The 24,703-nt window shown below is 47.3% G+C and overlaps 1 protein-coding gene across 1 annotated transcript; it reads left to right on the top strand.

Annotated features, from left to right (window-relative positions):
- Nucleotides 1-5,324: 5,324 nt before the first annotated feature.
- Nucleotides 5,325-23,574, top strand: LOC138982221 (fap1 adhesin-like). Its single transcript, XM_070355486.1, has 17 exons — nucleotides 5,325-5,391; nucleotides 8,847-8,851; nucleotides 9,206-9,313; nucleotides 10,367-10,462; nucleotides 11,511-11,606; nucleotides 12,649-12,744; nucleotides 13,925-14,020; nucleotides 15,057-15,152; nucleotides 16,198-16,313; nucleotides 17,309-17,405; nucleotides 18,613-18,728; nucleotides 19,727-19,847; nucleotides 21,029-21,144; nucleotides 22,170-22,341; nucleotides 22,720-22,939; nucleotides 23,141-23,160; nucleotides 23,455-23,574. Exons 1-17 carry the CDS (start codon nucleotides 5,325-5,327, stop codon nucleotides 23,572-23,574), a joined length of 1,758 nt encoding a protein of 585 aa, XP_070211587.1.
- The last annotated feature ends 1,129 nt before the right edge of the window (nucleotides 23,575-24,703 follow it).

The raw sequence follows: 24,703 nt of genomic DNA, 5'->3' as shown, positions 1-24,703 counted from the left end.
TGGAGTAAGCATACAAAAGTCCTTGCTTTACATCCAGCCCTCGCCCAACGACGGAGTACTCTACTTTTAACATATGTATATAAACTCATACAAAGTAAATGATTTGAAAACAACACAAGAAAAAGACCAAAAAAAAAAGACTGACAAGAGGACACAAGAACCAAAAGCCTAACGAAATATTATGTACGCTTGAAATTGGATATCATATCACAATTGTAGACTCGCTCCCAAGGGTACGACAGACATAACCTGCTCGAAGCACAACCATACTAATACACTCGAACTCGTAGTTCATTTTGACTTCCTGTTTATTCGTACTGTCTCACTCCGGTAGGTGGCATTGGCGAGTACACATGAAAGGGAGACAATTCCCCAATCACATCACTAACGTGTCGTCTGCTATGCTACAACAATCAACATATTATAAGCCTATGCATCAAATACACGTATGACACAGAGAACAGTCTGACCAGAAATCTTCCATCACCGTAGGGATCCTATAGATATATCCGATGACAGACGAACAAGCAAATACACACAGTTGGCAGTGCGCACGTGCAGAAACACACCTACACCCCCACACACACACACACACACACACGTACGCGGGCACACACGCACGCAAACACTCATACACACACGCACGCTCGCGCATGGTTACATAGACAATTCCTCGGCGTTGACAAGGTGATAAACATAACCGAGATGTTGACGTTTCAGCACTTAGGCCAGAGAGAGATATATAGACTATTCATATATATGACTAATTACGCGTACTACAAAAGTACATTACATGAGGATCGGCCGCTAGACTGATTTACGTTAGACTTTGCGGTTATCTATATGCGAAATGGGAACACTTTTTGTCGAACTGAATTCATAAAAGTAACTTAGGCTACTCTGCACAGATAGCAGTCAGGCTGTTGAGTTTTGGTATGTGTCCAAGAGAAAAGCCAGGCCAAAATCTGGGATCGTGGGCCGAATCTTTTACACGCGGGGAAGGACTGTTTTGACCCCTTGACTGTAGGCTAAGGCATGCGCGGGTCTAATAGGTCAAGGGAAGTAATCCCCTGGCCCATAAACCTTTTGTATCAGTATCCGAATGTTGCATCATTCGTTTTTCCTGTTTTACGTCATAACTTTTGTTTATTATTCACTATTTGAATTTAACTTGCTTTTCTTTGAAAGGTTCTATTTGAATATTATTTCACTCTACGTGGACTGAACCGCAAATCATGCGTTTGGACCTCTGGTTGTAAGAATGTTTGTTCAGAATGGTGAAAGTATGGGGTGTGACTACTTTGATATTGGCATGTTTACGTAAGCCTATTCCTTTGGCAGTCGTCCTTGGCTGGCGTGTTTACAAAGAGAGGATATTTTCTTCAGTGCTACAGATCTCATGTTAAACAGCAGTGTTTAGGCCAGAAACATATGGGTATATGAAGAATTGCCTTTCTTCGGCTCAACAATTGGTTTAAAGGATTTGAGCATTATTTGGGTATGACGTCACAGGTCCCTGTTAATACCTACTCACAAAAATGAGGGGTTTTGACAGCATGATTCTCTTTAAACCGTGAAAAGGGCGAATTAAACTCGACAATATTTCATATGTTTTACACCAGTGAGCTTCGTTGGAGTCTTAGCTCTGTCAGTCACTCTCGCACGACAAATCTCACACAATTGGCACTCGCTCTGGCAGTCACTCTGGCAGCATCATTATCACTCTTAAAAAACATGCATCACTTGTTATCGCCATTTCAACGCAACAAAAATCAAACTTTAAAAAAAAAGAGCAATTTAAGTGATGATAATTTGTTCTTCTTCACAATGAGGAAACTGCTGAACAAGTTTGCATAAGATTTCCACCAAACAAAAACTTACTTCACGGATGTGATAACAGCTAAGGGTGTCTCACACCAACACCCACACACAGACAGACACACACACACACACACGTCTGGATCGAACCACCACTATCACACAAACACAACAGCACAGACACACATACAGATACAAATACATGTTTAACAGGGTGGGATTCGAACCCACGACTTGGGATTTCACAGATTTTGAATATTGCGCTCTTATCCCCACGGCCACTTTGCTTGCTTGAAAGATACGATAAAAATAGTGTTTACAAAGTTCTCAATCAACGATAGCTCACTAAAGAAAGAAACAACAATCATGGCTCGGTACCTGGCCCACTGAGCGATCATCACGTCCGTTTTGATATGTGTGGTAAAACGAAATACTCTGGCACTACCATTCTCTGACACTGATCGCTAATCATTCTCACTCTGGCACTCACTCTGGAACCATTCTTCTTAATCTGGAACCACAATTGTCACTCTGGAACCACCAATCTCACTCTGGCACTCACTCTGGAACCATTCTTCTCAATCTGGAACCACCAGTCTCACTCTGGCACTCACTCTGACACCACCAGTCTCACTCTGGCACTCACTCTGACACCACCAGTCTCACTCTGGCACTCACCTAACACCACCAGTCTCACTCTGGCACTCACTCTGACACCACCAGTCTCACTCTGGCACTCACTCTGACACCACCAGTCTCACTGTGGCACTCACCTAACACCACCAGTCTCACTCTGGCACTCACTCTAACACCACCAGTCTTACTCTGGCACTCACTCTGACACCACCAGTCTCACTCTGGCACTCACTCTGACACCACCAGTCTCACTCCGGCAATAACTATGGCTCCACCATTCTCCCTCTGCCACCAGCATTCTCTCTCTGGCACTCACACTGATACCAACATCCTCACTCTGTCACTCACTCTGATACCAGCATTATCACTCTGTCACTCACTCTAATACCAGTATTCTCTCTCTGGCACTCACACTGATACCGGCACGGTTGGCCTAGTGGTAAGGCGTCCGCCCCGTGATCGGGAGGTCGTGGGTTCGAACCCCGGCCGGGTCATACCTAAGACTTTATAATTGGCAATATTGTGGCTGCTCCGCCTGGCGTCTGGCATTATGGGGTTAGTGCTAGGACTGGTTGGTCCGGTGTCAGAATACTGTGACTGGGTGAGACATGAAGCCTGTGCTGCGACTTCTGTCTTGTGTGTGGCGCACGTTAAATGTCAAAGCAGCACCGCCCTGATATGGCCCTTCGTGGTCGGCTGGGCGTTAAGCAAACAAACAAACAAACAAACTCACTCTGATACCAACATTCTCACTCTGTCACTCACAATGATACCAGTATTCTCTCTCTGTCACTCACACTGATACCAACATTCTCACTCTGTCACTCACAATGATACTAGTATTCTCTCTCTGTCACTCACACTGATACCAACATTCTCACTCTGTCACTCACAATGATACCAGCATTATCACTCTGTCACTCACAATGATACCAGTATTATCTCTCTGTCACTCACACTGATACCAACATTCTCACTCTGTCACTCACTCTGATACCAACATTCTCACTCTGTCACTCACAATGATACCAGCATTCTCACTCCGTCACTCACTCTGATACCAGCATTCTCACTCCGTCACTCACTCTGATACCAGCATTCTCACTCCGTCACTCACTCTGATACCAGCATTCTCACTCTGACACTCACTCTGGCACCACCAGTCTCACTCTGGCACTCACTCTTGCACCAGTCTCACTCTGGCACTGGCTGTGGAACCACCATTCTCACTTTAGCACTTGCTCTGGCATCATCTTTCTCACTCTGGAACCACAATTGTCACTCCGGCACCACCATTCTCACCCTAGCACCATCTTTCTCAGTCTGGAACCACAATTAAAACCATTCTCACTCTGGCACTCACTCTGGCACTCACTCTGGTACTCACTCTGGAACCATCATTCTCACTCTGGAACTCACGCTGGAACCATCATTCTCACTCGCACTCGCTCTGACACCATTCTCACTCTGGCAATAACTCTGACACAATCAATTTCACTCTGTCACTCACTCTGGCACCACCAGTCTCACGCTGGCACTCACTCTGGCACAAGTCTCACTCTGGCACTCACTCTCACACACTTAAGTACTTATCACTCTGGCACCGACTGTGGAACCATCATTCTCACTCTGGCACTTGCTCTGGCACCATCTTTCTCACTCTGGAACCACAATTGTCACTCTGGCACTCACTCTGGCATCTTCATTCTCACTCTGGCACTCACTCTGGAACCACCAATCTCACTCCGCCACTCACTCTGGAACCACCCTTCTCACTCTGGCATCACCATTTTCACTCTGACACTCACCCTGGTACCACCATTCTCTGGCGAACACACTGGTTATCTACCTACCCGTCTACCTGCCTGCTTTCTCTCGTTCATTGTCTGCCTGCCTGTCTGTCTGTCTGTCTGTCTGTCTGTCTCTCTCTCTCTCTTACTCTCTCTCTCTCTCTCTCTCTCTCTCTCTCTCTCTCTCTGTCACTGTCTCTGTGTCTGTCTGTCTGTCTGTCTGTCTGTCTGTCTGTCTCTCTGTCTCTGTCTCTGTCTCTCTCTCTCTCTCTCTCTCTCTCTCTCTCTGTCTCTCTCACTCTCTCTCTCCTCTTCTGTTTGAGGTAGAAACCTGTTTTTGCTACGATCGTTGAAATAGGGGAGAGGGTCCTGGGGGAGGGGTGCGGAAGGGGAGAGGTTTTGTAACTTGATTAACAGAGGACCTGGATTAACCTCCACCGATGAACACACACGCACACACACACACGCACACACACACGCACACACGCACACACACACACACACACACACACGCACACACGCACACACGCACACACACACACACACACACACACACACACATACACACACACACACACACACAACCCGCACACACACACACACACACACACACACAGACATACAAACACACACACACACACACACACACACACACACAACCCGCACACACACACACACACACACACACACAGACATACACACACAAACACACACACACACACATACACCCATGTAAGCTTACACACACACACATACACACACACACACACACACACACACACACACACACACACACACACACACACACACACACACACACACTGCCAACAACAGAGAGAGCGTAATGATCGTGTTGTTGTTAGAAAACTTCCATGTTTTTCTCACGAGTCTGAGTGGAACTCACATGACATATCAGACTCAAGTGTGCTGCATGTGACCTGTTTCGGAAAGCCAATCGCCAGTTAGTTCACTCACCTGGACAGTTGACACTGTGTATTTTCACAGGGATCTTTCGCCGGATGGATTTAAACAGTGCGCTGATGAAGACTGGTGTTTGCGCGGAGAACTGTCCCAGGACGGATGGAAACCTACAAGTGTGTCCAAGCTGCTGACGTCAACTCCAGGACAACCGACGCGGATGGAGCGAGTAAGTGATTTCGTTTTTTGGGCTCTCAATGTTAGTTTTGCTGTCACAGTGTGAGGGGGGGGGGGGGCGGTTGAACATACTGCTGCATCTGTAGCTGCAAGTGTGTTTTGTCTGGTAACAGTGGGGAGGGTTGGGGTGTACATACTGCTGTAACTGTAGCTGTAGGTGTAGGTGTTTTTTGTCCTGTTACAGTGGAGGGGGGGGGGGGTGTACATACTGCTGTATCTGTAGCTGTAGGTGTGTTTTGTGCTGTTATACTGGGGGGGGGGTGTACATACTGCTGTATCTGTAGCTGTTAGTGTGTTTTGCACTGTTACGCGGGGGGGGGGGGGGGGGGGGGGGGGAGTTGTACATACTGCTGTATCTGTAGCTGTATGTGTGTTTTGTACTGTTATACTGGGGGGGGTTGTACATACTGCTGAATCTTTAGCTGTAAGTGTGTTTTGCACTATCACACTGGGGGGGGGGGGGGTATACATACTGTTGCATCTGTAGCTGTAGGTGTGTTTTGTACTATTACAAACGGGAGGGGGGGGTATACATACTGCTCAATCTGTAGCTGTAGGTGTCGGTGTATTATTTCCCGTTACGGGGGGGGGGGGGGGAGGGGGTTGTACATTCTGCTGTATCTGTAGCTGTAGGTGTTGTGTACTGGTAACTGGGGGGGGGGGGGGGGCGGGGTGTTCATACTGCTGTATCTGTAGCTGTAAGTATGTTTTACCCCTGTTACATGGGGAGGGGGGGAAGGGGGGGGTGTACATACTGCTGTATCTGTAGCTGTAGGTGTGTTTTGTACTGTTACAAAGGGGGGGGGGGGGGCGGGTGTACATACTGCTATAAATGTAGTAGATGTAAGTGATTCTTGTACTGTTTCACTTGGGGGGGGGGGGGGATTGTACATACTGCTGAATCTGTAGATGTAGGTGTGTTTTGCACTGTTAGACCGGGGGGGGGGGGGGGGTGTACATACTGCTGTGTCTGTAGCTGTAGGCGTGTTTTGTGCTGTTACACCGGGGGGAGGGGGTGTACATACTGCTGTATCAGTAGCTGTACGCATGTTTTGTGCTGTTACACCGGGGGGAGGGGGTGTACATACTGCTGTATCTGTATCTGTAGGTGTGTTTTGTGTTATTACACCCGTGGGGGGGGGGGTATACATACTGCTGTACCTGTAGCTGTAGGTGTGTTTTGTGCAGTTACACGGGGGGGGGGGGGGGGGCATACATACTGCTGTATCTGTAGCTGTAGGTGTGATTTGCACTGTTACACTGGGGGGGGGGGGGGGTATACATACTGCTATATCTGTAGCTGTAGGTGTGTTTTGCACTGCTACACTGGGGAGGGGGGGGATATACATACTGCTGTATCTGTAGCTGTAGGTGTGTTTTGCACTGTTACACTGGGGGGGGGGGGGGGTATACATACTGATGTATCTGTAGCTGTAGGTGTGTTTTGCACTGTTACACTGGCAGGGGGGGGGGGGTATACATACTGCTGTATCTGTAGCTGTAGGTGTGTTTTGCACTGTTACACTGAGGGGGGGGGGGGGTGATATACATACTGCTGTGTCTGTAGCTGTAGGCGTGTTTTGTGCTGTTACAGTGGGGGCGGGGTGTGTGTGTACATACTGCTGTATCTGTGACATTTGGGCAGAAACACGGGAGAAGATGTACGTGTTTTCAATGTTCTTTTAATTTTTGTGTTTGTGTTTGTTGTTGTTGTTGTTGTTGTTGTTGTTGTTGTGTGGTTTTTTTTTTAGAAATAGTCTGAGATGCTACAGGTCTGAAAATATGCTTCCCGTCAAAACTTTAAGGGAAGCAACCCCACAAAAAAGTGCTTCCTCAGTGCGTTGGTAAGTGGGCTAGTCCATGTGGGTTATCTCCCCTATGGCGTGTGTGACGTCACTACCGCTCCACAGGACGTGGTCTAGTCATACGATTTGATAGAATACATAGACACTATTATTGCGGGGCTGGTGGGAGGGAATTAACTATGTGATTCGGGTAAATATATTAATCAAATGAAAATGTATTATTAAAATGTTCGATTAAATTACATATTTTTACTCCGAGTCACATATAAGCAGAAAGCTTCAACAAGGCGGTGGGAACCTATTGATAATACCCAATATTGACGGACTGTGTGATGATATCTTCTGCTGTGGTCTGTTGAGACAGTGATATCAAAATCGAGACCGGAGGTCCAGATTTTGATATCACTGTCGAAACAGACCAATAGCAGAAGATATCGTCACACAGTCCGTCAATGTTAGATATATTGCTAATTCTCTGGACATTTTGTATTTACTGTAATGAAGTTACAAAAGTATTTGTCTCGGTTTTGGCTGTTCCATATCCCTCCCTCTGATTATTATTTCTTTTTGTTCACTCTTTTCTTGTACTTTTCAGTATTTCAAAATGTCTTTTCTTTCAAAAAGTCTTTAGTCACTTGCTCAACTAAATTCTGGGATAATTACATTTTCATATATATTTGTTTGTTTTTAAATGTAGGTGTTTTTGTTTTTGAAGTGGGGAAGCAATAAAGAGGTCGTCGATATCAAAACTGATATCGACGGAAATGTCGTCGATATCACTTTTGCACTGAGCTCAGTTTTGCCCAATTGACCAATGGAAATCCACGTAACATATGAAATAGCAATATAGCCTACTATTGGTATGAAGCGGACTTGCCCCGCTCCGTCTGACACAACTTGAGGCGGGCAGAGAACGGGAGCCGTCCTGTCTAGTTCCGGCGACGTTTCTCAAGAATTGATGAAACGTCGTCTGACTTCCAAAAAGCTGTTCGTAGAACATCGTAGAGTCTTCCTGAACTGAGGATTGCTAGAGGCGATGCCCAAGTTCTAGAATCGTGCACTCTTGAAAAGAGAGCTCTGAAAGTTCTAAAGAAGACGAACCTTGTCTTCGATAGAAAACGAGAGTAGTTAAGCTAGTATCGGTGAGAACAACGAACAAAAACATGTGCGTCTACCTTTCGGATCGAACGAAGGGAGTTCCAGCCGACCAGGAGTGTAACCCTCCGGGGAGTGGAGCACTATTGGGGTTGAGCTTGAGTAAGCCACAGTACCATAGTCTCCACGAGGTAGCTGCTAAATTGTTCGTAATGAACCAGAGACAAGAAGACGTGTCTCTTGTTTGCTGTCTAGAGGCAGGACAAAATGTCGAGCCTAATTCTGGAATTTTCTAGACTTCTACACCGAAGAATCGTTGAAAATGTCTTAAAACCAAGACCTAACTGTTGCTGTTGTTCCTGCTGCTGTTTTTCAATTGCTGCTGTGGTGATGGTGCTGCTGTTCAAGTGTTTTGCTTTTGTTGATTTTGTGCGTGTAGTTGATGCTGATGCTGTTCTTGTAATTGTTGTTATTGCTTCTGTTAGTGGTTTTGATGTTGTTGTTGTTGCTGTTGTTGATGATGCTATTTTTGTTGTTGTTTTTGTAGCTCAGGTACTTGCTGCTGGTCTTCTAGCTGTTCTTTTTCTTGGTGCTGTGTCGGTGGTGCTAATGCTGTTGTCGTTGTTGTTCTTGTTGTTGTTCTTGTTGTTGTTGTTGTTCTTGTTCTTGTTCTTTGTTTTTGACGTTGTTTTTGACGTAGTTGCTGTTGTTGTTCTTCTTGTTGTTGTTGTTGTTGAGGCTGTTGCTTCTGCTGGTGTTCTTTCTCTTGGTGCAGTTGTGGTTTTGCTGCTCTGCTGTTCCAGTTGTGTTGTTGTTGCTAACTTTGTGATTTTGTTGATGCTGATGCTATTTAAGTGATTGTTATTATTGCTGTTGCTATTGATGCTGATGTTGGTGTTGTTGCAGTTTGGAGAAACACTGGAGCAGACCCTGGAGCAGACACTGGAGGAGACACTGGAGGAGACACTGGAGGAGATACATAGGAAGAGACAAATTGGAGGAGACACACCGTCCGTCCGTCCGTCCGCCCGCGCGTCCGTGTGGCTAGCCTTCCGTCCGCGCGTCCGTCCCCGCGTCCGTCCGCGCGTCCGCCCAGGAGACACGCTGGAGCAACCATTGGAGCAGACATTGGAACAGACACGGGAGGAGACGTTGGAGCAGACACTGCAGGGGACACTGCTCGTTTTTACAGATACACTAACAATCTCTCTTTCTCTGTCCCTCACAGACACTGGAGCAGACATCGATGCAGACACTGGAGCAGACATTGGAGGAGACTCTGGAGCAGACATTGGAGCAGACATTGGAGGAGACTCTGGAGCAGACAATGGAACAGACACTGGAGGAGACTCTGGGGCAGACATTGGAGCAGACATTGGAACAGACACGGGAGGAGACGTTGGAGCAGACACTGCAGGGGACACTGCTCGTTTTCACAGATACCCTAACAATCTCTCTTTCTCTGTCTCTCACAGACACTGGAGCAGACATCGATGCAGACATTGGAGCAGACATTGGAGGAGACTCTGGAGCAGACATTGGAACAGACACTGTAGGAGACATTGGAGCAGACAATGCAGGAGACATTGGAGCAGACGCTAGAGGAGACATTGGCGCCGACACTAAAGCTAGCACACTGGAGGAGTTGTAAGTTTTTGCAGTTTCTGTTATCTTAATAGTTGTTCTTGTTGTCAATGTTAATGATAATGTTAATGTTGTTGTTGTTGTGGTTGTTGTTGTTGTTGTTAATGTTAATATTGCTTCTGCTGCTGTTGTTGCTGATGCTGTTATTGTAGTTGTTGTAGTTGTTGTTGTTGTTGTTGTTGTTGTTGTTGTTGTTGTTGATGTTGTTTTTGTTGTTAGTGTTGGTGTTGTTTTTTGTTGAGGTTGTTGCTGTTGCTTCTGCAGGTGTTCTTTCTCTTGGTGCGGTTGTGGTTTTGCTGCTGCTGCTCTGCATTTGCAGTGGTGTTGTTGTTGCTAACTTTGTGATTGTTGTTGATGCTGATGCTATTTTGGTGATTGTTATTGTTGCTGTTGCTATTGATGCTGATGTTGGTGTTGTTGCAGTTTGGAGAAACACTGGAGCAGACCTTGGAGGAGACACTGGAGGAGACACTGGAGGAGATACATTGGAGGAGACAAATTGGAGGAGACACACCGTCCGTCCGTCCGCCCGCTCGTCCGTGAGGCTAGCCATCCGTCCGCGCGTCCGTCCCCGCGTCCGTCCGCGCGTCCGCCCAGGAGACACGCTGGAGCAGACATTGGAGCAGACATTGGAACAGACACGGGAGGAGACGTTGGAGCAGACACTGCAGGGGACACTGCTCGTTTTTACAGATACACTAACAATCTCTGTTTCTCTGTCCCTCACAGACACTGGAGCAGACATCGATGCAGACACTGGAGCAGACATTGGAGGAGACTCTGGAGCAGACATTGGAGCAGACATTGGAGGAGACTCTGGAGCAGACAATGGAACAGACACTGGAGGAGACTCTGGGGCAGACATTGGAGCAGACATTGGAACAGACACGGGAGGAGACGTTGGAGCAGACACTGCAGGGGACACTGCTCGTTTTCACAGATACACTAACAATCTCTCTTTCTCTGTCCCTCACAGACACTGGAGCAGACATCGATGCAGACATTGGAGCAGACATTGGAGGAGACTCTGGAGCAGACATTGGAACAGACACTGTAGGAGACATTGGAGCAGACAATGCAGGAGACATTGGAGCAGACGCTGGAGGAGACATTGGCGCCGACACTAAAGCTAGCACACTGGAGGAGTTGTAAGTTTTTGCAGTTTCTGTTATCTTAATAGTTGTTCTTGTTGTCAATGTTAATGATAATGTTAATGTTGTTGTTGTGGTTGTTGTTGTTGTTGTTGTTAATGTTAATATTGCTTCTGCTGCTGTTGTTGCTGATGCTGTTATTGTAGTTGTTGTTGTTGTTGTTGGCGTTGTTGTTGATGTTGTTGTTGATGTCGATGTTGTTTTTGTTGTTGGTGTTGGTGTTGTTTTTGTTGAGGTTGTTGCTGTTGCTTCTGCAGGTGTTCTTTCTCTTGGTGCGGTTGTGGTTTTGCTGCTGCTGCTCTGCATTTGCAGTGGTGTTGTTGTTGCTAACTTTGTGATTGTTGTTGATGCTGATGCTATTTTGGTGATTGTTATTGTTGCTGTTGCTATTGATGCTGATGTTGGTGTTGTTGCAGTTTGGAGAAACACTGGAGCAGACCTTGGAGGAGACACTGGAGGAGACACTGGAGGAGATACATTGGAGGAGACAAATTGGAGGAGACACACCGTCCGTCCGTCCGCCCGCTCGTCCGTGAGGCTAGCCATCCGTCCGCGCGTCCGTCCCCGCGTCCGTCCGCGCGTCCGCCCAGGAGACACGCTGGAGCAGACATTGGAGCAGACATTGGAACAGACACGGGAGGAGACGTTGGAGCAGACACTGCAGGGGACACTGCTCGTTTTTACAGATACACTAACAATCTCTGTTTCTCTGTCCCTCACAGACACTGGAGCAGACATCGATGCAGACACTGGAGCAGACATTGGAGGAGACTCTGGAGCAGACATTGGAGCAGACATTGGAGGAGACTCTGGAGCAGACAATGGAACAGACACTGGAGGAGACTCTGGGGCAGACATTGGAGCAGACATTGGAACAGACACGGGAGGAGACGTTGGAGCAGACACTGCAGGGGACACTGCTCGTTTTCACAGATACACTAACAATCTCTCTTTCTCTGTCCCTCACAGACACTGGAGCAGACATCGATGCAGACATTGGAGCAGACATTGGAGGAGACTCTGGAGCAGACATTGGAACAGACACTGTAGGAGACATTGGAGCAGACAATGCAGGAGACATTGGAGCAGACGCTGGAGGAGATATTGGCGCCGACACTAAAGCTAGCACACTGGAGGAGTTGTAAGTTTTTGCAGTTTCTGTTATCTTAATAGTTGTTCTTGTTGTCAATGTTAATGATAATGTTAATGTTGTTGTTGTTGTTGTTGTTGTTGTTGTTGTTAATGTTAATATTGCTTCTGCTGCTGTTGTTGCTGATGCTGTGATTGTAGTTGTTGTTGTTGTTGTTGGCGTTGTTGTGGATGTTGATGTTGATGTTGTTTTTGTTGTTGGTGTTGGTGTTGTTTTTGTTGAGGTTGTTGCTGTTGCTTCTGCAGGTGTTCTTTCGATTGGTGCGGTTGTGGTTTTGCTGCTGCTGCTCTGCATTTGCAGTGGTGTTGTTGTTGCTAACTTTGTGATTGTTGTTGATGCTGATGCTATTTTGGTGATTGTTATTGTTGCTGTTGCTATTGATGCTGATGTTGGTGTTGTTGCAGTTTGGAGAAACACTGGAGCAGACCTTGGAGGAGACACTGGAGGAGACACTGGAGGAGATACATTGGAGGAGACAAATTGGAGGAGACACACCGTCCGTCCGTCCGCCCGCTCGTCCGTGAGGCTAGCCATCCGTCCGCGCGTCCGTCCCCGCGTCCGTCCGCGCGTCCGCCCAGGAGACACGCTGGGGCAGACATTGGAGCAGACATTGGAACAGACACGGGAGGAGACGTTGGAGCAGACACTGCAGGGGACACTGCTCGTTTTTACAGATACACTAACAATCTCTCTTTCTCTGTCCCTCACAGACACTGGAGCAGACATCGATGCAGACACTGGAGCAGACATTGGAGGAGACTCTGGAGCAGACATTGGAGCAGACATTGGAGGAGACTCTGGAGCAGACAATGGAACAGACACTGGAGGAGACTCTGGGGCAGACATTGGAGCAGACATTGGAACAGACACGGGAGGAGACGTTGGAGCAGACACTGCAGGGGACACTGCTCGTTTTCACAGATACACTAACAATCTCTCTTTCTCTGTCCCTCACAGACACTGGAGCAGACATCGATGCAGACATTGGAGCAGACATTGGAGGAGACTCTGGAGCAGACATTGGAACAGACACTGTAGGAGACATTGGAGCAGACAATGCAGGAGACATTGGAGCAGACGCTGGAGGAGACATTGGCGCCGACACTAAAGCTAGCACACTGGAGGAGTTGTAAGTTTTTGCAGTTTCTGTTATCTTAATAGTTGTTCTTGTTGTCAATGTTAATGTTAATGTTGTTGTTGTTGTTGTTGTTAATGTTAATATTGCTTCTGCTGCTGTTTTTGTTGTTGGTGTTGTTTTTGTTGAGGTTGTAAGTTTTTGCAGTTTCTGTTCTTGTTCTTGTTGTCAATGTTAAGCTAATGTAAATGTTGTTGTTGTTAATATTGCTGTTATTGTAGTTGCTGCTGTTGTTGCTGTTGCTGTTATTGTAGTTGTTAATGTTGTTGTATTTGTTGTTGTTGTTGGCGTTGTTGTTGATGTTGATGTTAATGTTGATGTTGATGTTGTTTTTGTTGTTGGTGTTGGTGTTGTTTTTGTTGAGGTTGTTGCTGTTGCTTCTGCAGGTGTTCTTTCTCTTGGTGCGGTTGTGGTTTTGCTGCTGCTGCTCTGCATTTGCAGTGGTGTTGTTGTTGCTAACTTTGTGATTGTTGTTGATGCTGATGCTATTTTGGTGATTGTTATTGTTGCTGTTGCTATTGATGCTGATGTTGGTGTTGTTGCAGTTTGGAGAAACACTGGAGCAGACCTTGGAGGAGACACTGGAGGAGACACTGGAGGAGATACATTGGAGGAGACAAATTGGAGGAGACACACCGTCCGTCCGTCCGCCCGCTCGTCCGTGAGGCTAGCCATCCGTCCGCGCGTCCGTCCCCGCGTCCGTCCGCGCGTCCGCCCAGGAGACACGCTGGAGCAGACATTGGAGCAGACATTGGAACAGACACGGGAGGAGACGTTGGAGCAGACACTGCAGGGGACACTGCTCGTTTTTACAGATACACTAACAATCTCTCTTTCTCTGTCCCTCACAGACACTGGAGCAGACATCGATGCAGACACTGGAGCAGACATTGGAGGAGACTCTGGAGCAGACATTGGAGCAGACATTGGAGGAGACTCTGGAGCAGACAATGGAACAGACACTGGAGGAGACTCTGGGGCAGACATTGGAGCAGACATTGGAACAGACACGGGAGGAGACGTTGGAGCAGACACTGCAGGGGACACTGCTCGTTTTCACAGATACACTAACAATCTCTCTTTCTCTGTCCCTCACAGACACTGGAGCAGACATCGATGCAGACATTGGAGCAGACATTGGAGGAGACTCTGGAGCAGACATTGGAACAGACACTGTAGGAGACATTGGAGCAGACAATGCAGGAGACATTGGAGCAGACGCTGGAGGAGATATTGGCGCCGACACTAAAGCTAGCACACTGGAGGAGTTGTAAGTTTTTGCAGTTTCTGTTATCTTAATAGTTGTTCTTGTTGTCAATGTTAATGATAATGTTAATGTTGTTGTTGTTGTTGTTGTTGTTGTTAATGTTAATATTGCTTCTGCTGCTGTTGTTGCTGATGCTGTGATTGTAGTTGTTGTTGTTGTTGTTGGCGTTGTTGTGGATGTTGATGTTGATGTTGTTTTTGTTGTTGGTGTTGGTGTTGTTTTTGTTGAGGTTGTTGCTGTTGCTTCTGCAGGTGTTCTTTCTCTTGGTGCGGTTGTGGTTTTGCTGCTGCTGCTCTGCATTTGCAGTGGTGTTGTTGTTGCTAACTTTGTGATTGTTGTTGATGCTGATGCTATTTTGGTGATTGTTATTGTTGCTGTTGCTATTGATGCTGATGTTGGTGTTGTTGCAGTTTGGAGAAACACTGGAGCAGACCTTGGAGGAGACACTGGAGGAGACACTGGAGGAGATACATTGGAGGAGACAAATTGGAGGAGACACACCGTCCGTCCGTCCGCCCGCTCGTCCGTGAGGCTAGCCATCCGTCCGCGCGTCCGTCCCCGCGTCCGTCCGCGCGTCCGCCCAGGAGACACGCTGGAGCAGACATTGGAGCAGACATTGGAACAGACACGGGAGGAGACGTTGGAGCAGACACTGCAGGGGACACTGCTCGTTTTTACAGATACACTAACAATCTCTCTTTCTCTGTCCCTCACAGACACTGGAGCAGACATCGATGCAGACACTGGAGCAGACATTGGAGGAGACTCTGGAGCAGACATTGGAGCAGACATTGGAGGAGACTCTGGAGCAGACAATGGAACAGACACTGGAGGAGACTCTGGGGCAGACATTGGAGCAGACATTGGAACAGACACGGGAGGAGACGTTGGAGCAGACACTGCAGGGGACACTGCTCGTTTTCACAGATACACTAACAATCTCTCTTTCTCTGTCCCTCACAGACACTGGAGCAGACATCGATGCAGACATTGGAGCAGACATTGGAGGAGACTCTGGAGCAGACATTGGAACAGACACTGTAGGAGACATTGGAGCAGACAATGCAGGAGACATTGGAGCAGACGCTGGAGGAGACATTGGCTCCGACACAAAAGCTAGCACACTGGAGGAGTTGTAAGTTTTTGCAGTTTCTGTTATCTTAATAGTTGTTCTTGTTGTCAATGTTAATGATAATGTTAATGTTGTTGTTGTGGTTGTTGTTGTTGTTGTTAATGTTAATATTGCTTCTGCTGCTGTTGTTGCTGATGCTGTTATTGTAGTTGTTGTTGTTGTTGTTGGCGTTGTTGTTGATGTTGTTGTTGATGTCGATGTTGTTTTTGTTGTTGGTGTTGGTGTTGTTTTTGTTGAGGTTGTTGCTGTTGCTTCTGCAGGTGTTCTTTCTCTTGGTGCGGTTGTGGTTTTGCTGCTGCTGCTCTGCATTTGCAGTGGTGTTGTTGTTGCTAACTTTGTGATTGTTGTTGATGCTGATGCTATTTTGGTGATTGTTATTGTTGCTGTTGCTATTGATGCTGATGTTGGTGTTGTTGCAGTTTGGAGAAACACTGGAGCAGACCTTGGAGGAGACACTGGAGGAGACACTGGAGGAGATACATTGGAGGAGACAAATTGGAGGAGACACACCGTCCGTCCGTCCGCCCGCTCGTCCGTGAGGCTAGCCATCCGTCCGCGCGTCCGTCCCCGCGTCCGTCCGCGCGTCCGCCCAGGAGACACGCTGGAGCAGACATTGGAGCAGACATTGGAACAGACACGGGAGGAGACGTTGGAGCAGACACTGCAGGGGACACTGCTCGTTTTTACAGATACACTAACAATCTCTGTTTCTCTGTCCCTCACAGACACTGGAGCAGACATCGATGCAGACACTGGAGCAGACATTGGAGGAGACTCTGGAGCAGACATTGGAGCAGACATTGGAGGAGACTCTGGAGCAGACAATGGAACAGACACTGGAGGAGACTCTGGGGCAGACATTGGAGCAGACATTGGAACAGACACGGGAGGAGACGTTGGAGCAGACACTGCAGGGGACACTGCTCGTTTTCACAGATACACTAACAATCTCTCTTTCTCTGTCCCTCACAGACACTGGAGCAGACATCGATGCAGACATTGGAGCAGACATTGGAGGAGACTCTGGAGCAGACATTGGAACAGACACTGTAGGAGACATTGGAGCAGACAATGCAGGAGACATTGGAGCAGACGCTGGAGGAGACATTGGCGCCGACACAAAAGCTAGCACACTGGAGGAGTTGTAAGTTTTTGCAGTTTCTGTTATCTTAATAGTAGTTCTTGTTGTCAATGTTAATGTTAATGTTGTTGTTGTTGTTGTTAATGTTAATATTGCTTCTGCTGCTGTTGTTGCTGATGCTGTTATTGTAGTTGTTGTTGTTGTTGTTGGCGTTGTTGTGGATGTTGATGTTGATGTTGTTTTTGTTGTTGGTGTTGTTTTTGTTGAGGTTGTTGCTGTTGCTTCTGCAGGTGTTCTTTCTCTTGGTGCGGTTGTGGTTTTGCTGCTGCTGCTCTGCATTTGCAGTGGTGTTGTTGTTGCTAACTTTGTGATTGTTGTTGATGCTGAAGCTATTTTGGTGATTGTTATTGTTGCTGTTGCTATTGATGCTGATGTTGGTGTTGTTGCAGTTTGGAGAAACACTGGGAGCAGACCTTGGAGGAGACCTTGGAGGAGACACTGGAGGAGATACATTGGAGGAGACAAATTGGAGGAGACACACCGTCCGTCCGTCCGCCCGCTCGTCCGTGAGGCTAGCCATCCGTCCGCGCGTCCGTCCCCGCGTCCGTCCGCGCGTCCGCCCAGGAGACACGCTGGGGCAGACATTGGAGCAGACATTGGAACAGACACGGGAGGAGACGTTGGAGCAGACACTGCAGGGGACACTGCTCGTTTTTACAGATACACTAACAATCTCTCTTTCTTTGTCCCTCACAGACACTGGAGCAGACATCGATGCAGACACTGGAGCAGACATTGGAGGAGACTCTGGAGCAGACATTGGAGCAGACATTGGAGGAGACTCTGGAGCAGACAATGGAACAGACACTGGAGGAGACTCTGGGGCAGACATTGGAGCAGACATTGGAACAGACACGGGAGGAGACGTTGGAGCAGACACTGCAGGGGACACTGCTCGTTTTCACAGATACACTAACAATCTCTCTTTCTCTGTCCCTCACAGACACTGGAGCAGACATTGATGCAGACATTGGAGCAGACATTGGAGGAGACTCTGGAGCAGACATTGGAACAGACACTGTAGGAGACATTGGAGCAGACAATGCAGGTGACATTGGAGCAGACGCTGGAGGAGACATTGGCGCCGACACTAAAGCTAGCACACTGGAGGAGTTGTAAGTTTTTGCAGTTTCTGTTATCTTAATAGTTGTTCTTGTTGTCATTGTTGTTGTTGTTGTTGTTAATGTTAATATTGCTTCTGCTGCTGCTGTTATTGTAGTTGTTGTTGTTGGCGTTTTTGTTGATGTTGATGTTGTTTTTGTTGTTGGTGTTGGTGTTGTTTTTGTTGAGGTTGTAAGTTTTTGCAGTTTCTGTTCTTGTTCTTGTTGTCAATGTTATGCTAATGTAAATGTTGTTGTTGTTAATATTGCTGTTATTGTAGTTGCTGCTGTTGTTGCTGTTGCTGTTATTGTAGTTGTAAATGTTGTTGTATTTGTTGTTGTTGTTGGCGTTGTTGTTGATGTTGATGTTAATGTTGTTTTTGTTGTTGGTGTTGGTGTTGTTTTTGTTGAGGTTGTTGCTGTTGTTTCTGCAGGTGTTCTTTCTCTTGGTGCGGTTGTGGTTTTCCTGCTGCTGCTCTGCATTTGCAGTGGTGTTGTTGTTGCTAACTTTGTGATTGTTGTTGATGCTGATGCTATTTTGGTGATTGTTATTGTTGCTGTTGCTATTGATGCTGATGTTGGTGTTGTTGCAGTTTGGAGAAACACTGGAGCAGACCTTGGAGGAGACACTGGAGGAGACACTGGAGGAGATACATTGGAGGAGACAAATTGGAGGAGACACACCGTCCGTCCGTCCGCCCGCTCGTCCGTGAGGCTAGCCATCCGTCCGCGCGTCCGTCCCCGCGTCCGTACGCGCGTCCGCCCAGGAGACACGCTGGAGCAGACATTGGAGCAGACATTGGAACAGACACGGGAGGAGACGTTGGAGCAGACACTGCAGGGGACACTGCTCGTTTTTACAGATACACTAACAATCTCTCTTTCTCTGTCCCTCACAGACACTGGAGCAGACATCGATGCAGACACTGGAGCAGACATTGGAGGAGACTCTGGAGCAGACATTGGAGCAGACATTGGAGGAGACTCTGGAGCAGACAATGGAACAGACACTGGAGGAGACTCTGGGGCAGACATTGGAGCAGACATTGGAACAGACACGGGAGGAGACGTTGGAGCAGACACTGCAGGGGACACTGCTCGTTTTCACAGATACACTAACAATCTCTCTTTCTCTGTCCCTCACAGACACTGGAGCAGACATCGATGCAGACATTGGAGCAGACATTGGAGGAGACTCTGGAGCAGACATTGGAACAGACACTGTAGGAGACATTGGAGCAGACAATGCAGGAGACATTGGAGCAGACGCTGGAGGAGACATTGGCGCCGACACAAAAGCTAGCACACTGGAGGAGTTGTAAGTTTTTGCAGTTTCTGTTATCTTAATAGTAGTTCTTGTTGTCAATGTTAATGTTAATGTTGTTGTTGTTGTTGTTGTTAATGTTAATATTGCTTCTGCTGCTGTTGTTGCTGATGCTGTTATTGTAGTTGTTGTTGTTGTTGTTGGCGTTGTTGTGGATGTTGATGTTGATGTTGTTTTTGTTGTTGGTGTTGTTTTTGTTGAGGTTGTTGCTGTTGCTTCTGCAGGTGTTCTTTCTCTTGGTGCGGTTGTGGTTTTGCTGCTGCTGCTCTGCATTTGCAGTGGTGTTGTTGTTGCTAACTTTGTGATTGTTGTTGATGCTGAAGCTATTTTGGTGATTGTTATTGTTGCTGTTGCTATTGATGCTGATGTTGGTGTTGTTGCAGTTTGGAGAAACACTGGGAGCAGACCTTGGAGGAGACACTGGAGGAGACACTGGAGGAGATACATTGGAGGAGACAAATTGGAGGAGACACACCGTCCGTCCGTCCGTCCGCCCGCTCGTCCGTGAGGCTAGCCATCCGTCCGCGCGTCCGTCCCCGCGTCCGTCCGCGCGTCCGCCCAGGAGACACGCTGGAGCAGACATTGGAGCAGACATTGGAACAGACACGGGAGGAGACGTTGGAGCAGACACTGCAGGGGACACTGCTCGTTTTTACAGATACACTAACAATCTCTCTTTCTCTGTCCCTCACAGACACTGGAGCAGACATCGATGCAGACACTGGAGCAGACATTGGAGGAGACTCTGGAGCAGACATTGGAGCAGACATTGGAGGAGACTCTGGAGCAGACAATGGAACAGACACTGGAGGAGACTCTGGGGCAGACATTGGAGCAGACATTGGAACAGACACGGGAGGAGACGTTGGAGCAGACACTGCAGGGGACACTGCTCGTTTTCACAGATACACTAACAATCTCTCTTTCTCTGTCCCTCACAGACACTGGAGCAGACATCGATGCAGACATTGGAGCAGACATTGGAGGAGACTCTGGAGCAGACATTGGAACAGACACTGTAGGAGACATTGGAGCAGACAATGCAGGTGACATTGGAGCAGACGCTGGAGGAGACATTGGCGCCGACACTAAAGCTAGCACACTGGAGGAGTTGTAAGTTTTTGCAGTTTCTGTTATCTTAATAGTTGTTCTGGTTGTCATTGTTGTTGTTGTTGTTGTTAATGTTAATATTGCTTCTGCTGCTGCTGTTATTGTAGTTGTTGTTGTTGGCGTTTTTGTTGAAGTTGATGTTGTTTTTGTTGTTGGTGTTGTTTTTGTTGAGGTTGTAAGTTTTTGCAGTTTCTGTTCTTGTTCTTGTTGTTAATGTTATGCTAATGTAAGTGTTGTTGTTGTTAATATTGCTGTTATTGTAGTTGCTGCTGTTGTTGCTGTTGCTGTTATTGTAGTTGTAAATGTTGTTGTATTTGTTGTTGTTGTTGGCGTTGTTGTTGATGTTGATGTTAATGTTGTTTTTGTTGTTGGTGTTGGTGTTGTTTTTGTTGAGGTTGTTGCTGTTGCTTCTGCAGGTGTTCTTTCTCTTGGTGCGGTTGTGGTTTTCCTGCTGCTGCTCTGCATTTGCAGTGGTGTTGTTGTTGCTAACTTTGTGATTGTTGTTGATGCTGATGCTATTTTGGTGATTGTTATTGTTGCTGTTGCTATTGATGCTGATGTTGGTGTTGTTGCAGTTTGGAGAAACACTGGAGCAGACCTTGGAGGAGACACTGGAGGAGACACTGGAGGAGATACATTGGAGGAGACAAATTGGAGGAGACACACCGTCCGTTCGTCCGCCCGCTCGTCCGTGAGGCTAGCCATCCGTCCGCGCGTCCGTCCCCGCGTCCGTCCGCGCGTCCGCCCAGGAGACACGCTGGAGCAGACATTGGAGCAGACATTGGAACAGACACGGGAGGAGACGTTGGAGCAGACACTGCAGGGGACACTGCTCGTTTTTACAGATACACTAACAATCTCTCTTTCTCTGTCCCTCACAGACACTGGAGCAGACATCGATGCAGACACTGGAGCAGACATTGGAGGAGACTCTGGAGCAGACATTGGAGCAGACATTGGAGGAGACTCTGGAGCAGACAATGGAACAGACACTAGAGGAGACTCTGGGGCAGACATTGGAGCAGACATTGGAACAGACACGGGAGGAGACGTTGGAGCAGGCACTGCAGGGGACACTGCTCGTTTTCACAGATACACTAACAATCTCTCTTTCTCTGTCCCTCACAGACATTGGAGCAGACATTGGAACAGACACTGTAGGAGACATTGGAGCAGACAATGCAGGAGACATTGGAGCAGACAATGCAGGAGACATTGGAGCAGACGCTGGAGGAGACATTGGCGCCGACACTAAAGCTAGCACACTGGAGGAGTTGTAAGTTTTTGCAGTTTCTGTTATCTTAATAGTTGTTCTTGTTGTCAATGTTAATGATAATGTTGTTGTTGTTGTTGTTAATGTTAATATTGCTTCTGCTGTTATTGTAGGCTAGTTGTTGTTGTTGTTGTGGTTGGCTTTTTTGTTGATGTTGATGTTGTTTTTGTTGTTGGTGTTGTTTTTGTTAAGGTTGTAAGTTTTTGCAGTTTCTGTTCTTGTTCTTGTTGTCAATGTTAATGCTAATGTTAATGTTGTTGTTGTTAATATTGCTGTTATTGTAGTTGCTGCTGTTGTTGCTGTTGCTGTTATTGTAGTTGTTAATGTTGTTGTATTTGTTGTTGTTGTTTGCGTTGTTGTTGATGTTAATGTTGATGTTGATGTTGTTTTTGTTGTTGGTGTTGGGGTTGTTTTTGTTGAGGTTGTTGCTGTTGCTTCTGCAGGTGTTCTTTCTCTTGGTGCGGTTGTGGTTTTGCTGCTGCTCCTCTGCTATTGATGCTGATGTTGGTGTTGTTGCAGTTTGGAGAAACACTGGAGCAGACCTTGGAGGAGACACTGGAGGAGACACTGGAGGAGATACATTGGAGGAGACAAATTGGAGGAGACACACCGTCCGTCCGTCCGCCAGCGCGTCCGTGAGGCAAGCCATCCGTCCGCGCGTCCGTCCCCGCGTCCGTCCGCGCGTCCGTCCAGGAGACACGCTGGAGCAGACATTGGAACAGACACGGGAGGAGACGTTGGAGCAGACACTGCAGGGGACACTGCTCGTTTTCACAGATACACTAACAATATCTCTTTCTCTGTCCCTCACAGACACTGGAGCAGACATTGATGCAGACATTGGAGCAGACATTGGAGGAGACTCTGGAGCAGACATTGGAGCAGACGTTGGAGGAGACTCTGGGGCAGACATTGGAGCAGACATTGGAGCAGACATTGATGCAGACACTGGAGGAGACTCTGGGGCAGACATTGGAGCAGACATTGGAGCAGACTCTGGAGCAGACATTGGAGCAGACTCTGGAGCAGACATTGGAGGAGACTCTGGAGCAGACACGGGAGCAGACGTTGGAGGAGACTCTGGGGCAGACCTTGGAGCAGACATTGGAACAGACACGGGAGGAGACGTTGGAGCAGACCACGCAGGAGACATTGGAGCAAACGCTGGAGGAGACATGGGCGCCGACACTAAAGCTAGCACACTGGAGGAGTTGTAAGTTTTTGTTTATCCTAATAGTTGTTGTTGTTGTCAATCTTAATGTTATTGTTAATGGTACTGTTGTTGTTGTTGTTGTTGTTGTTGTTTTGTTTTGTTGACGCTGTTGCTGTTGTTCCTGCTGCTGTTTTTCACTTGCTGCTGTGGTGATGGTGCTGCTGTTCAAGTGTTTTGCTTTTGCTGATTTTGTGCGTGTAGTTGATGCTGATGCTGTTCTTGTAATTGTTGTTATTGCTTTTGTTAGTGGTTTTGATTTTGTTGTTGTTGCTTTTGTTGATGATGCTATTTTTGTTGTTGTTTTTGAAGAGGTTCTTGCTGCTGGTCTTCCAGCTGTTCTTTTTCTTGGTGCTGTGTCGGTGGTGCTGATGATGATGTTGTTGTTCTTGTTCTTGTTCTTGGTGTTGTTGACGTAGTTGCTGTTGTTGTTGTTGTTCTTCTTCTTGTTGTTGAGGTTGTTTTTGTGATTGTTATTATTGCTGTTGCTATTGATGCTGATGTTGGTGTTGTTGCAGTTTGGAGAAACACTGGAGCAGACCCTGGAGGAGACACTGGAGGAGACCCTGGAGGAGATACATTGGAGGAGACAAATTGGAGGAGACACACCGTCCGTCCGTCCGTCTGTGCGTCCGTGAGGCTGGCCATCCGTTCGCGCGTCCGTCCCCGCGTCCGCCCAGGAGACAGCTGGAGCAGACATTGGAGCAGACATTGGAACAGACATTGGAACAGACACTGATTATCAGTGCTAAGTACACGGAAGAATTGACACGTAACACGGTCACCCAACCGCAACGAACAGGGAGGGACGCAGTTTTGCGCCCAACAATCACCCCCACAATAACTCCGCCCACCAAGCCTAAGGGGTGTTGAGTGACACACACTTATCCCCTGATTACAAGAACCACCCAACCCACGGGCGGGAATTGGTAAACGCCAATAAGAACTCAGATCAACTCTGACGAAACTATCTACTTAAACACGCAGAGTCAATTACTTGCCAGTGGGAACGCTCAGCCTCCACTATCACAGCTACTGTGATCATAACCCTCAGAATTTGTGAGGTACACATTATGTGACATACAACGAAAACCTCAATCACTGAGAGGTACTTCAACTCAATCTGACTCACATTAAGAGAGCAACAGCCCAACCAAGGGCAATATATACGGTCTTCTCATCACCGACGGACAAAACAGCCTTGACTACCGATCTCTACAATACGTTCACCTTCAGTGGGAACGCGCAGCCTCTACTATCAAGGCTACTGTGATCATAACCCTCAGAATTTGTGAGGTACACATACAACGGAATCCCCAATCACTGAGAGATACTTCAACTTAATCTGCCTCACATTAGGAGAGCAACAGCCCAACCAAGGGCAATATATAGAGGGCCCCAAAGGGTTTAAAATCGTGATCGTGATCGGCGTTTTTTGACCTTTCTGTGACCGTGATTGCCGAAATTTCCATTTCTGTGATCGTGATGGGACTTTGCCCGTGATCCGTGATGACAAAAAAATCAAGTCTCGTGATCGTGATCGTCATTTGTTTTCGTGATCGTGATGGGCATTATTGCAAAGCATTTTATTTTCAACGTACATTTTTCACAGCTGTATCACTCTACGATCCTCTATTCGTCAAGGTGTTTGTGATCGTGAAAACAAAAATCAAGGTAACTGTGATCGTGAAAGCTAAAATTTCCCTTCCCGTGATCGTGATGATACCCTCCCTTTGGGGCCCTCTATATACGATCTTCTCACCACCG

Source organism: Littorina saxatilis, linkage group LG1 (assembly GCF_037325665.1).
Source record: "Littorina saxatilis isolate snail1 linkage group LG1, US_GU_Lsax_2.0, whole genome shotgun sequence".
Taxonomy (NCBI): domain Eukaryota; kingdom Metazoa; phylum Mollusca; class Gastropoda; order Littorinimorpha; family Littorinidae; genus Littorina; species Littorina saxatilis.
Note: the sequence above shows the minus strand (reverse complement) of the source record. Positions and strands in the feature narration are given on the sequence as shown.